Source organism: Balaenoptera ricei, chromosome 5 (assembly GCF_028023285.1).
Source record: "Balaenoptera ricei isolate mBalRic1 chromosome 5, mBalRic1.hap2, whole genome shotgun sequence".
Classification (NCBI taxonomy): Eukaryota; Metazoa; Chordata; class Mammalia; order Artiodactyla; family Balaenopteridae; genus Balaenoptera; species Balaenoptera ricei.
Window position 1 is genome coordinate 50765187 of NC_082643.1, and position 12078 is coordinate 50777264.

General features: G+C 44.2%; 1 protein-coding gene and 1 pseudogene across 6 annotated transcripts in view; both read left to right on the forward strand.

Annotated features, from left to right (window-relative positions):
* Nucleotides 1-1697: 1697 nt before the first annotated feature.
* LOC132366223 (mitochondrial import inner membrane translocase subunit Tim17-B-like) lies at nucleotides 1698-4513 on the forward strand (annotated as a pseudogene).
* A 4935-nt stretch (nucleotides 4514-9448) lies between these two features.
* NAAA (N-acylethanolamine acid amidase) overlaps nucleotides 9449-12078 on the forward strand; it is a 64701-nt gene continuing 62071 nt past the window's right edge. For all 6 annotated transcript variants that reach the window (XR_009503297.1, XR_009503299.1, XR_009503298.1 and 3 more), the window contains exons 1-2: nucleotides 9449-9700; nucleotides 10349-10513. Coding sequence is in view for 3 of the 6 variants with exons in the window: in XM_059922827.1 (XP_059778810.1) it covers nucleotides 9501-9700; nucleotides 10349-10513 (365 nt within the window). In the remaining 3 variants the exon portion in view is untranslated. The remainder of the gene's footprint in view (nucleotides 9701-10348; nucleotides 10514-12078) is intronic.

Consider the following 12078-nt stretch of genomic DNA (forward strand, 5'->3'; position numbering starts at 1 on the left):
CTACTACTCTTAACTGAGGTTTATACGGAAGCTAGGTATCTGGCTTTAAAAGCTATAGCCTTAACTTCTATTTCTTTAATCCCGTCGTAGGTTCCTTTTATTATTTTATAAGTCTTCTCTTGAGAATATTTTCTGTTTACTCTAAATTTGGAGGTCAGATCCTCACAAGGATGCTGCCAGCAAAGGCAGAGTAACCTTCAGGGTGACTTTTACATTGAAGAAGTCACCAGGGTTTGAACTTCAGCTTTATAGTCTCAAATTTTTGTCAACACTGAGAATGGGTCCATTTCAGGGATGAATTCACATTGTCCAAACTCATAATATGTATAAAGTAATGTGTTAAATCTAGAATACTGATATATATGTGATCTTAGCAAGTTCTACTAGAAAATAAGCGCCACAGAAGGCAGAGAGACTACTATGCTATTTGATGCTAGTTCGGTGCCCAGTAGGTAGGTGCTCAGCAAATATTTGAATACCTGATGTAACACCTGTCTGTCTTCTCTCTGTAAATAAAATACCACCTAGGGCTTCCCTGGTGGCTCAGTGGTTAAGAATCCGCCTGCCAGTGCAGGGGACATGGGTTCGAACCCTGGTCCGGGAAGTTCCCACATGCCGCGGAGCAGCTAAGCCCGTGCACCACAACTACTGAGCCTGAGCTCTGGAACCCGCGAACCACAACTACTGAGCCTGTGTGCCACAACTACTGAAGCCTGCACACCTAGAGCCCGTGCTCTGCAACAAGAGAAGCCACCACAATGAGAAGCCCGTGCACCGCAACAAAGACTAGCCCCTGTTCGCCACAACTAGAGAAAGGCTGGGCACAGCGACGAAGACCCAATGCAGCCAAAAATAAAAATAAATAAATAAATAAAATACCACCTACCTCATTGATTGTTTTGAGAATTTTGACAACTAACGTTTATAAGCACTTAGCATGGTATTTGCCACAAAGAAAGCATTCAGTAAATTTCTCATCAAAGATTAGATATCTATTAAGGTCTTTTTTTTCTTGTTTTTTTGCTTAATTTACTTGAAACAACAATTGCCATTGCTACAAATACTTGTTTTACCCCTTATCCATTTAGGGGGAACTAGTTTGAAGTATCAGAATGCCTATTGAATGCTCACTGAGTGCAAAGCACTCTGCTAGAAGCTGTGTGTGTTGCAAACACAATGTTCCTGCCATATAGAAACTTTTAATCCAGTGAAGGAAACAGACTTACAAAATGACTGTATGAAAAAGGCACAGCACAGGGCTACGGGCATCGGTGAAATGCCTGTTTGCTAACACGCTGATACTTACAATGAACAGGGCAGCAGCAGGAGATAAATTCCTGAATCATGAAAGAAAGGGTTTAAAAGTTGGTGTAATTTTTTAAAGCTTATGATTAATATAAATTTTGTTTTCATTATCTCATATCCTAATTCTTTGAAAATTTATAATCTATATAGTGTTACATAGCAACTCAGTATTAACCAGAATGTTTAATCAGAATATTCTGTTCTAAAAAAAAAATAAAAAAATAAAAAATAAATAAAAGAATATTCTGTTCTTCAAACTATTTTAGATAAACACATTTTTAAACTGTTCTGTCAAGTGGCATCCTTTCATTGTATAAAAATGAAACTAAAAATTGACTACTGCTTACGTATTTTTAGAATGTATTTTATGAGATTTTAAAAAGATCTTGAATATGAATAGGAAGGTAAAGCACTGACGTGTGGAGCCTTTTCTCTTTTATAAGAAAATGACCTTTTCCTTCCCTATTACAGAGTCTTTGATATGCAAGGAAGAACTGAGAGCATAGCTAATTCTGTACTATTTAAATACCATATATTTGTATATAGCACATACCTGAGGTGGTAATTTTACTTCCTTCTGCAGATTCTGCTTTTGTTGTTTTGTCAATCCAGAAATGGTTGAATAAGCTGTGATTTATCCACATGATGGAATATTATGCAACCATTAAAATATTTACAATAGGAAATGCTTATTATAAAAGAACAAAATATAAAAATACTTATAGTGTAATCCAATTACACTTGTAAGAAAATGGGGAATAATAAAAGCCCAAGAAGAAAGCCACCAAATAGTAAAGTGATTTTCTTCGGTATTGAGATCACATGTGAGGGTTATTTTTCTTTCTAGTTTGCTTTCTCAGTCTTTTACAGTACCTGTGTTTTTATTTGTGTTATTGTGTAAGAAACAAAATAACTTATTTGAGGCTGGGGAATAATGTATCTTGAGACTCATGAATTTTTTTTTTTTAAATCACAAGAGGAATGCACCTTAAAAGCAAGGCAAGGATTGATTTGAAAATACTCCAGAGGAGTTATAGTCTCCTTCTTCCAGTGGTTTATTGATGGTGCTAGTCATCCTTAGTTTGACACCCTCTGACTCTAGTCAGCAATACCCAGTGCTAAGAGAGCGCTGAGTTAGTACAATTCTTAGGGAAAATAATTAGTGCTGTTTACCAAGAGCCTTTAAAAATAGTCATAATATTTGACTCAAACCCACTTTGAGAGTCTAATCAAAGAAAATGGTTCAAAATATGGCAGCCCAAAAGATGTGTTTGGGTCTGTTTCTGCGGCAAGTAACAGAGTATATCTAAAAATAGTCTGGGGCTTCCCTGGCGGTCCAGTGGTAAAGAATCCGCCTTCCAATGCAGGGGACGAGGGTTCGATCCCTGGTCAGGGAACTAGGTTCCCACATGCCGCGGGGCAGCTAAGCCCTTGCACCACAACTCCTGAGCTCGTGCGCCTCGACTAGAGAGCCCTCGTGCTGCAAACTACAGAGTCCACGTGCCCAGGAACCCGCACGCCACAACTAGAGAGAGAAAAACCTGCAGGCCACAACTAGAGAGAAGCCGGCGTGCCACAACGAAGAGTCCACTCGCTGCAATGAAAGATCCCGCATGCCTCAACGAAGATCCCAGGTGCTGCAACTAAGCCCTGACGCAGCCAATAAATAAAATAGTCTAACCAAATTGGAGTCTCACGTAAGTCTGGAGGTAGACAGTTGCTGGCCTGGGTTCAGCTGCTCAGTGATGCCTTCAAGATCTTGGGCTCCTCTTCTGCTTTGTCATTCTTTGTGTGTTGGATCCACACACTAAGATCTGAATGCTGACTGACAGCTGTATGACCACAGGCAAGTTACTCAACATTTCTGTGCCCAGGTCTTCTCGTCTGTACAATGCAGATGATGATACCTTACCTTCATAGACATTTCTTCTAAGTTTAAGGCAACAAGAAGGGGCATTGTCACATGTATCCCTTTTACTAGGAAAGCAAAAAGCTTTTCCAGGATCCCTGCAACAGCCTTCCCTTAAGTCTCATTAGCCAGAATTGGGTTATATGGCTACGCTACCAACGGTGGAAGCCGTGAAAGCAGGAAACAGGATTGTTGACCCCCTCCGCTTAAATGGAGTGTAACAACCCCGACAGAACTGGGCTTCTGTTCACAATGAAGAGAGGGAGGCATTCAATAGATTTGGGGTAGGCAACCAGCAATGTCTACCACAAGTTAACTGTAGGGAAATATCCACTGCAACATAATTTATAGCGGCAAAAATGGGTGCAAGAAAATATATCAAAATATAGGACTAGTTAAGCAACTTCGGATGGAATATCCAGCCATGAAGCACTTTGATAGAGTTATTTTAAAAATTATAGGGCTTCCCTGGTGGCGCAGTGGTTGAGAATCTGCCTGCCAATGCAGGGGACACGGGTTCGTGCCCTGGTCTGGGAAGATCCCACATGCCGCGGAGCAACTGGGCCCGTGAGCCACAATTACTGAGCCTGCGTGTCTGGAGCCTGTGCTCCGCAACGAGAGAGGCCGCGATAATGAGAGGCCCGCGCACCGCGATGAAGAGTGGCCCCCACTCGCCGCAACTAGAGAAAGCCCTCGCACAGAAACGAAGACCCAACACAGCCATAAATAAATAAATAAATAAATAAGATTTTTTTTAAAAATTTAAAAAATAAGGTATAGGGCGCCGTGGAGGAGTACGCTTGGGAGCCTTGGCCATGGTGAGTTGTGGATGCCTGCGGTGGAGGCTTCACTACGGGTGTTATCGGCGGTGGAGTCTTCCAGGCCATTAAGGGCTTCCGCAATGCCCCTGTCGGAATTCGGCACCGAATGAGAGGCAGTGAGTGTCAACGCTGTGAGGATCCGAGCCCCTCGGATTGGAGGTAGCTTCGCGGTGCGGTGGAGCCTCTTCTCCACCATCGACTGCGGTCTGGTGCGGCTGCGGGGCAAGGAAGATCCCTGGAACTCCATCACCAGTGGAGCATTGACCAGGGCTGTGCTAGCTGCCTGCAGTGGCCCATCGGCCACGGTGGGCTCGGCAATGATGGGAGGCATTCTGTTGGCCCTCATCGAGGATGGTGGCGTCCTCCTCAATCGCAGCAGTTCTGCACTGCGCCCCCATTCCTGGAGGACCCCAGCCAGCTGCCCCCTAAGGAGGGTACCCCGGCCCCAGGCTACCCCATCTATCAGCAATACCACTGAGGAAGTGACTGCTGGTCACCGCCACCGTGGGAGCTCCTCCTCGGTTCCCTCCCTGATGATCTACCTCAAAGGGAGGGCTGGCTCCCAGTTGGTCCTGGGACCCTCCAGAGAGGGCCTCTACTCTGTTGCCTTATCCCAGGTTTGGGGTGGGGCACCCCAGCTGCCCTGATGGATGGGTCCCTTCTCTCTCAGGCACCCCAACCCCCATTCATATGTAACAAGCTCTCACCCCAGTCCCTCTGCATGGTGCCCTGATGAGTATTTAAAGCCAGTTTTGAAATGACAAAAAAAATAATAATAATAATAAGGTATGTACACTACAGCAATGTGAAAAATACTATGCCATTATTTTCAAAAGCAAAGTATCAGTGTAACGTGATTTTAAGACAAACACTTTTCACATCTTTAATTCATGAAATTGGGATGTGTCTTAAAATTTTTGCAGCCAAATGACAGTCTTGACATAGTTGTACATTCATGCACATTCATGAACTTGGTCTGAAAATCTTAAGTTGACATTTGCTTAGATCAAGCAAGGACCAGCATCAAAACTTGCAGAAGGGGAGTCAGTAGCTGGTAAGAAAATTCCAGAAAAAAAACAGTGGGACATTTTTCTAAAATTTTCAGTTCTTTATTGATGTATAATACAGACATGAAGAAAAGTGCAAGTATCGTTAAGTGTACTTAAGCTCAGTGAATTTTCACAAGTTGAATACATCCCTGGTTATCAGCACCCAGATCAAGAAACAATAATACCAACACCTCAGAAGTCCCCTTTTGAGTGGAGAGCTCAAGAAATGCTGCAACACCAAGGTTCTTAATGACACAAGTGTGCTGTGGAAAAACACGGGCATCTAGGATGCCAAGTCAGAGATTCACAAGAGTCTGATTTTGAATGCAAAGAAGCTTATGCAATATGTTAAACAATTTGTTTCGCTTCCTCAAACATGTACAAGAGCAGGTATTTTATTTTTAAATATCTGTGACAAAAGACTTAGAATTCTTTCAATACATACACATTTTAAAATTCTAATAAGAAAGCATTGTGTTGTAGTTTAAATGTCAGCAAGTTTCTCTTTAAGATACATAAAATAATGGTGCTTCTTACAACTTACAATTTTGTAAGTATAATATGCAATATGAAAATAGTGTGGTGCGAATATAGCTGATTGGGTTTTCTTTTCTCTACGTATTAAGCATGTATTAGGGTTCTCCAGAGAAACAGAACCAATAGGAGATATATATATCTCATATATCCTATGTATATGAGGAGATTTATCATAGGAATTGGTTCAGGAGATTATAGAGGCCGAGAAATCCTGCAATCAGCTGTCTGCAAGCTGGAGAACTGGGGAAGCCAGTGGTGTAATTCAGTCCAAATCTGAAGGCCTGAGAATCAGGAGTGCCAATGGCCCTTTTTTTTTAAATATAAAACACCTCTAGTTCCATTCTTATAGCAAGATCCAATATTGGTATGCCTAGTATTCCTATTATTTAGATAGTAAGATCAGATCCAGGAGTGCTTTAAGAGGGAATTTGGCTAAGAGGTAAAGGAAAATTAAGATGATGTGGGAACCTAATTCTGGAAAGTGTTACAGGAGGGGAAGTATAAAAGGATGACATGAAAACTAAGAATAAATTATGATACTTCACAACTTACTTTAAGGATACTTGAATCTTCCTCTTTTTAAAAATTTTAGAAACATTTTACCATTTTAACTGTGATTTTTTAAACATATAGAAAATAATGAAACATATCCATCTCCTAGATTTATTCAATATTAATTTTTACCTTTTTTGGTTTGTTTTAAAGAAATAGAATGTTAAGAGTATAACTGAAGCCCCACTCAGGCATTTTCTCCCTTTCTCAGGGATAACTACTATTTTGCAGTTGATGCCTATTATTCCTTTAGTTATTTTTTTTTTTTACTATATTTGTGCATGTATATGTATGTGTGTGTGTGTAATAAAAGTATCATTGAGTATCTTAAAATTTTACATATATAGTATCATTGTACATATCCTTTTGCTGACTATAACTCAACATTAGATTCTGGATAAATGAAGATTCTATCATTTAACTGTTGTAATAGTTTTCCATTATTTATCCATAAATCCACAATTTATCATTACCCTACCGAAGAGCAGTTAGGTTTTTTCACTTTTTTGCCATTTAAAAATCCTGCTATAAATATCCATGTGCAAGTTTTTGTGTGGGCCTGAGTTTTCAACTCCTTTGGGTAAATACCAAAGAGAGTGATTGCTAAATCATACAGTAAAAGTATGTTTAGTTTTGTAAGAAATCACCAAACTATCTTCCTTCTAGCTTCCCAGTTCCAAAGCCACACCCATGGTTCTAGGTATTTGGTATCACTCCACTTGCATTACCTAGATCTATATTAGTTATCTATTGCTGCATAACAAAACACCACAAAATTTAGCGGCTTAAAGCAATGAACATCATTTCACAGTTTCTGTGGGTCAGGAGTTTCAGGTGGCTTAGCTGGGGCTAGAGAATCCACTCCCCAAATGGCTTATTCATATGACTGTTAGTAGGAAGCCTCAGTTCCTCTCCAGCTCTTGGTAGAAGGTCTCAGTTCCTCAAGTTAGGGACCTCTTCATAAGACTTCTTTAGTGCCCTCAGAACATGACAGCCGGCTTCCTTCAGGGTGAGCAATCCGAGAGAGAGTGCAAGGAGTCCAAAATGTCTTTTGTGACCTAGTCTTGGAAGTCAGACACCATTACTTCCTTGGCTATATTCTACATGATAGAAGCAAGTCACTAAATGTAACCCACAGTCAAGAGGAGGGGAATTAGGCTCCACCATTGGAAGGGAGGCGTACTGAAGAATATGTAGATCTATTTTAAAACTACCATACCACTTTTTTTTTTTTTAATTTTATTTATTTATTTGGCTGCGTCGGGCCTTAGTTGTGGCATGCAGGATGTAGTTCCCTGATCAGGGATTAAACCTGGGCCCTCTGCATTGGGAGTGCGGAGACTCAACCAATGGACCACCAGGGAAGTCCCCACACTACTTTTAAGCTGAACAAAATGAGATGCCAGCTATAAAAACATTATATCCCATGTTTCTGATATATCATCTACCTTCTTGCACGCTCCACAGAAGTATTTTTTAAACTATAGATTCAGTTCCATAAATAAACCATGAAATCAGTGTATAGCATCTCTGAAATCTGCACAGCATAGAAGCAGCAGAAGGGAGAGGGCTCATAGTTTTGTAATTCCAGATCTCCCTTTAATCTTTGTTTTAAACTGTCCTATAACATACGTATAACTTTTTAATAATAGAGGAATAGATTATATGCAATTATATTTAGTTAAGCTTAATTGTGATTAACACCTATTTTACCACACTGTAGATTTGTTCATTCAATACATTTTATCATGGTTGTTTTAAAAATTCTGCACTTGTTTTTAATTTTTATCTTTTTAATATCACTCTTGAAGTGACAGGAAGTCACTTTTTTTTTTTTTTTTTTAATGCAAGCACATCTCTTTGAACCCAACTAATCTGTTTGCTCCCTTGGTGATTCTCTCAATGCACCTATGGTTTAAGCAGGCAACTGCTGTTACTCAGGCTTTGCAAATGAGCAAATTAACACCTGGGTCTTAAATTTTACAGAAAGACCAGGAAGAAATGGGAACAGAGGCTTAAAACTTTAGCCCAGTGACATGTAAGCCACAAAAATGGGAAAACTCAGTGGAATCTAAAATATAACACAAATGAACCTATCTACGAAACAGAACTAGAGAACAGATTTGTGGTTGCCAGGAGGAGGAGGGTGCAGGAAGGATGGATTAGGAGTTTGGGGTTAGCAGATGAAAACTATTATACATAGGATGGATAAACAACAAGGTCCTACTGTATAGCACAGGGAACTATATTCAATAACCTGTGATAAACCATAATGGAAAGGAATATAAAACAGCATATATATACGTGTATAACTGAATCACTTTGCTGTACAGCATAAATTAACACATTATAAATCAACTATACTTCAATTTAAAGAATGGGAAAAAAATCAGAGGTAGTGATGGTGTATTCTAGTTGGGGGAGGGGGCTGAAAAAAGCGAACTTTCCAAGTTTCCCCTACACAGTCTACCTACGGACGACCGTGCTAACCATTAAAGAATGTTCCAGCCTTATTAAGTCTGGTGATTTTCCTGAGCCTAACACCTTCTGTCTCCCATACTGGGAACGAGAAAAGGTGAGGCTCGATTGTGAAGGTGGAATTTGGATTCTGACAGTCTGGCTTTGAGGCTAGCTCACCAGCGCTGTGACCTCGGGCAAATTACGTAACACTCCTCATCAGGAAAACAGGGATGAGTCAGGAGAACGTATCTTCTGGCTTGTTTTGATGGTCAAATGAGACAGAGTGGGCAAAACACTCTGCACGTAAATGTTAGCTACCTTTTTAGCTTTTTTAAAGAAACTGAAAAGATGTGGGACTGCTGAACTGAAAAAGCTCTCCTTCCCCTTATAAAATCCAGATAAACCTTTGAAGAATTTAAATAAGAGCAAATGAGGCGGGGGTGGGAAGGCCCTTCCTATCGCAATAGGACTCTGCCGCCTCCCTCTTCGCCGCTGAAAACCATTTTCATAAACGCCCTCCAGGCCGCCGATTACGCTCTCTCGGCCCACGTGGGTGGGATGGGGCGGAGAGTGGGGGACGAGAAGCTGGCGGCCGCATTTAGCGCCGCCGGGGGACCCGGAGCAGGGCGGCACCGTTGGCCGGGGGCGGGGGCGTGGCACGCAGGCACTGTGGGTGAGAAGCGCGGATGCTGGACTTGGGGAGGCGGCTCCCCTCACCGTTCCGCGTCCCGGGTGACTAGGCGGGCCAAGCGGCGCGCGGGCTCCGCCTCCAGCCCTCCCGGCTCCGCCCAGGCTCCTCCTCTTCCTCCAGCGCTTCCCCAGGGCGCGGGCAGCGGCTGCCAGAGTCCGATCGTGGCCGCACGAATTATGAGAGCCGCCGGTCTGAGTGCGCGCACGGCGCTGGCTCTGCTGCTGCTGGCCGGGGCCGGGCTGTCGGCCGCCGCCTCGTCCCCCGCGCCGCCTCTCTTCAACGTGAGCCTGGACGCGGCCCCCGAGCTGCGCTGGCTGCCAACGCTGCAGCACTTCGACCGCGACTTCTTGCGCGCCGCTATGGCGCGTATCATCGGGTGAGCGCAGGACAGGGGGAGCGGGCGGGGGTCGGAGGGCGGCAAAGCCCGGACGCTTGCTGCGCAATGTGCGTCAAACTGAGATTCGTGACCCCTCCCCTCCCTCTCGGACAGCCTTGCCCTCCACCCCATGCCGCTCACCCCGGGCGTCTGGCGTGTGCAGCGGTGGCGGGGACCAGAGCTGGCATTTGCTAGTGCCCCAGGCAGCGCCGGGGTTGGGGATGATCCCGTGCAGCTGGTTTGACTTTAAAGTTCGGTGTCTCCAGTGGCACGCCAGTCCACCAGCCATTCCGGATCAGGGTGGCGCGCGGGTTGTCGCCCGGGCCGTCGCCCCGGCTGGCTGCTCAGCTACCGAGTAGGGGACGCAGCCCCGCACCCCTAGCAGGCCTCGTGGGCCCCCAGGCCCACCCCTTTGGGGGCCACTCTCGGTCGCCTTACTTCCCTCTCTCGGAGTGTTCTTCTCTCATCTGGACGCTGCGTTTTGGGTGATGCCGGCTGGACCTGGACTGAGCTCTCTGGGTAAGCGAGGCACCTAGAACTCACCCCTAAGGATGAGAGCTTCAGGTACCCCCTCCCCCAGTACACACACACTCGCACCCTTCCGAACCTCTGAGCAGATCATACACTCTCGTGGTTCTTCATTTCTAGGGATAATGTCCCCAAGTGGGTCCTCGCATTGATCCGAAAGGCGGTCTGGGAGCTGGAGCTCTTCCTGCCCCAGCCCTTCACCGACGAGATCCGCGGCCAGTGCGACGCCCTGAACTTCAACCTGGCCGACTGCATCCTCCTTAACCTGGCCTACGAGTCCACCGCGTGAGTGCCCCGCGCTAGCGCGGATTAACTTGAGACTTGACCCAGATTCCTGCCGCATCTGAGTGGAAGGAGACATGTTTTCAGTGTAATGAAAGCAGGGTGGTGATCGGGCTGCCCAAAACCTCCAGTGCTTCCTCTTTGCTTCTCTGGGTGAAGCTGAGCAGCAGATTATGAGTTTCGAGAAGGGAAAGCAGCTTCTCTGACCTCAACGCTGAACCGTTCCTCTACTTCACGTCCCCTTTTCTCCCTCCACCAATCCAGGTGGCATCCCACTTTTGAAACTCTGCTCAACATGTACTTTCCCAGGAAGGTCTTGGAATAATCCCACTCTAGTTAACCCAATGACTGCCCAGCCTTATAATGCAGGGGCTGTCCCAGCATTCGTTTGTCCCCCCGCATTTAACTTTCCGTGTTCATCATGGCTAGCGATCATGATTCCTCTTTATGAGCCTGTTGCCTCCAGCGCTGGGGTCACAGGCTACACTGTTCTGGCTAGTAGGGGCAGCCAGTATTTGGTACCCGGAGTGGGCATGATCAGCTGTGGCACACACAGGGGAAAGCAATACGGAGTGTGTGGTTGACCCCAGGCAAAGTGAAGGGAGAGCCTCAAGTCTGTTGGCTCAGTAACAGGTCCTGCAATTAAGAGAGATTTGACTTGGTTTCTGTCTTCAGGACTTACTGTTTTGCCACCAGACCAGACTCATTAGTAACATCTTTTAGATACTTATAGCTTCTCGCTGCCGAAAGATGTTTAAAAAAATATTTTTTTCTGTGGATAATGAAACTTTACTGCCTGCTGGCATCTTCCCAGAACATCTAGGTAGAGTAGGTTAAGAAGCACTGTGACTGCCTTCCTCTTCAGGGAAATGTTTTAAGACGCAGATAAGACACAGATGTATTAAAGTGCCTTTCAATTGACCTAAGTTAATTTTGCCATTCCTCATCTCCTACCCCCATCTTTTTCCTATTCTGACATGTGGTTTTGTCAATGAAAAAAATCAATTTATTTTCATTTTCATTTTCCTCTTCCTTTGTTGGAGTCACTGTGTTCAAATCAACTAAAGCAAAAATTCTAGTAAAAAAAATTCTAACTTTTGGATTTGCTATTAAGGTATATACTGAATCGCCTGGCAAGAAAAAGCACCATCAGACTCCACTAGCATTAACAAAGGAAATGTTTTGTCCTCACTTCTGGTATAAGGCTTTTTGAATCAGCTTAAGTAAGACTAGCGACGCTTTATTGAGCCTACTGGGTATGAGGCACTGGAGATTGTATTACCTTTTGTGGTGTGGAAACCAAGCCTCAAAGGGGACAATTTGCTGAAGGTCAGGTGCATGGTGAGTGGTCAGAGTTGCTGCTGAAAGCACGTGTCCCCAGCACAATGCAGTACGTCTCCCAAAGCAGAGCCTAGCTCCCTAGTTGTTCCCTGTGCCTGTGGGCCACCTCACACCAAAACATTTGGGCATGACATGAAAGAATTGTTGTCTCGCCAGTTTTGAAAAATCACCTTTGAGAGTCTACAGACTTTGCTTTAGCTACTTCCAGTGTTTGATCAGTTTGCTTC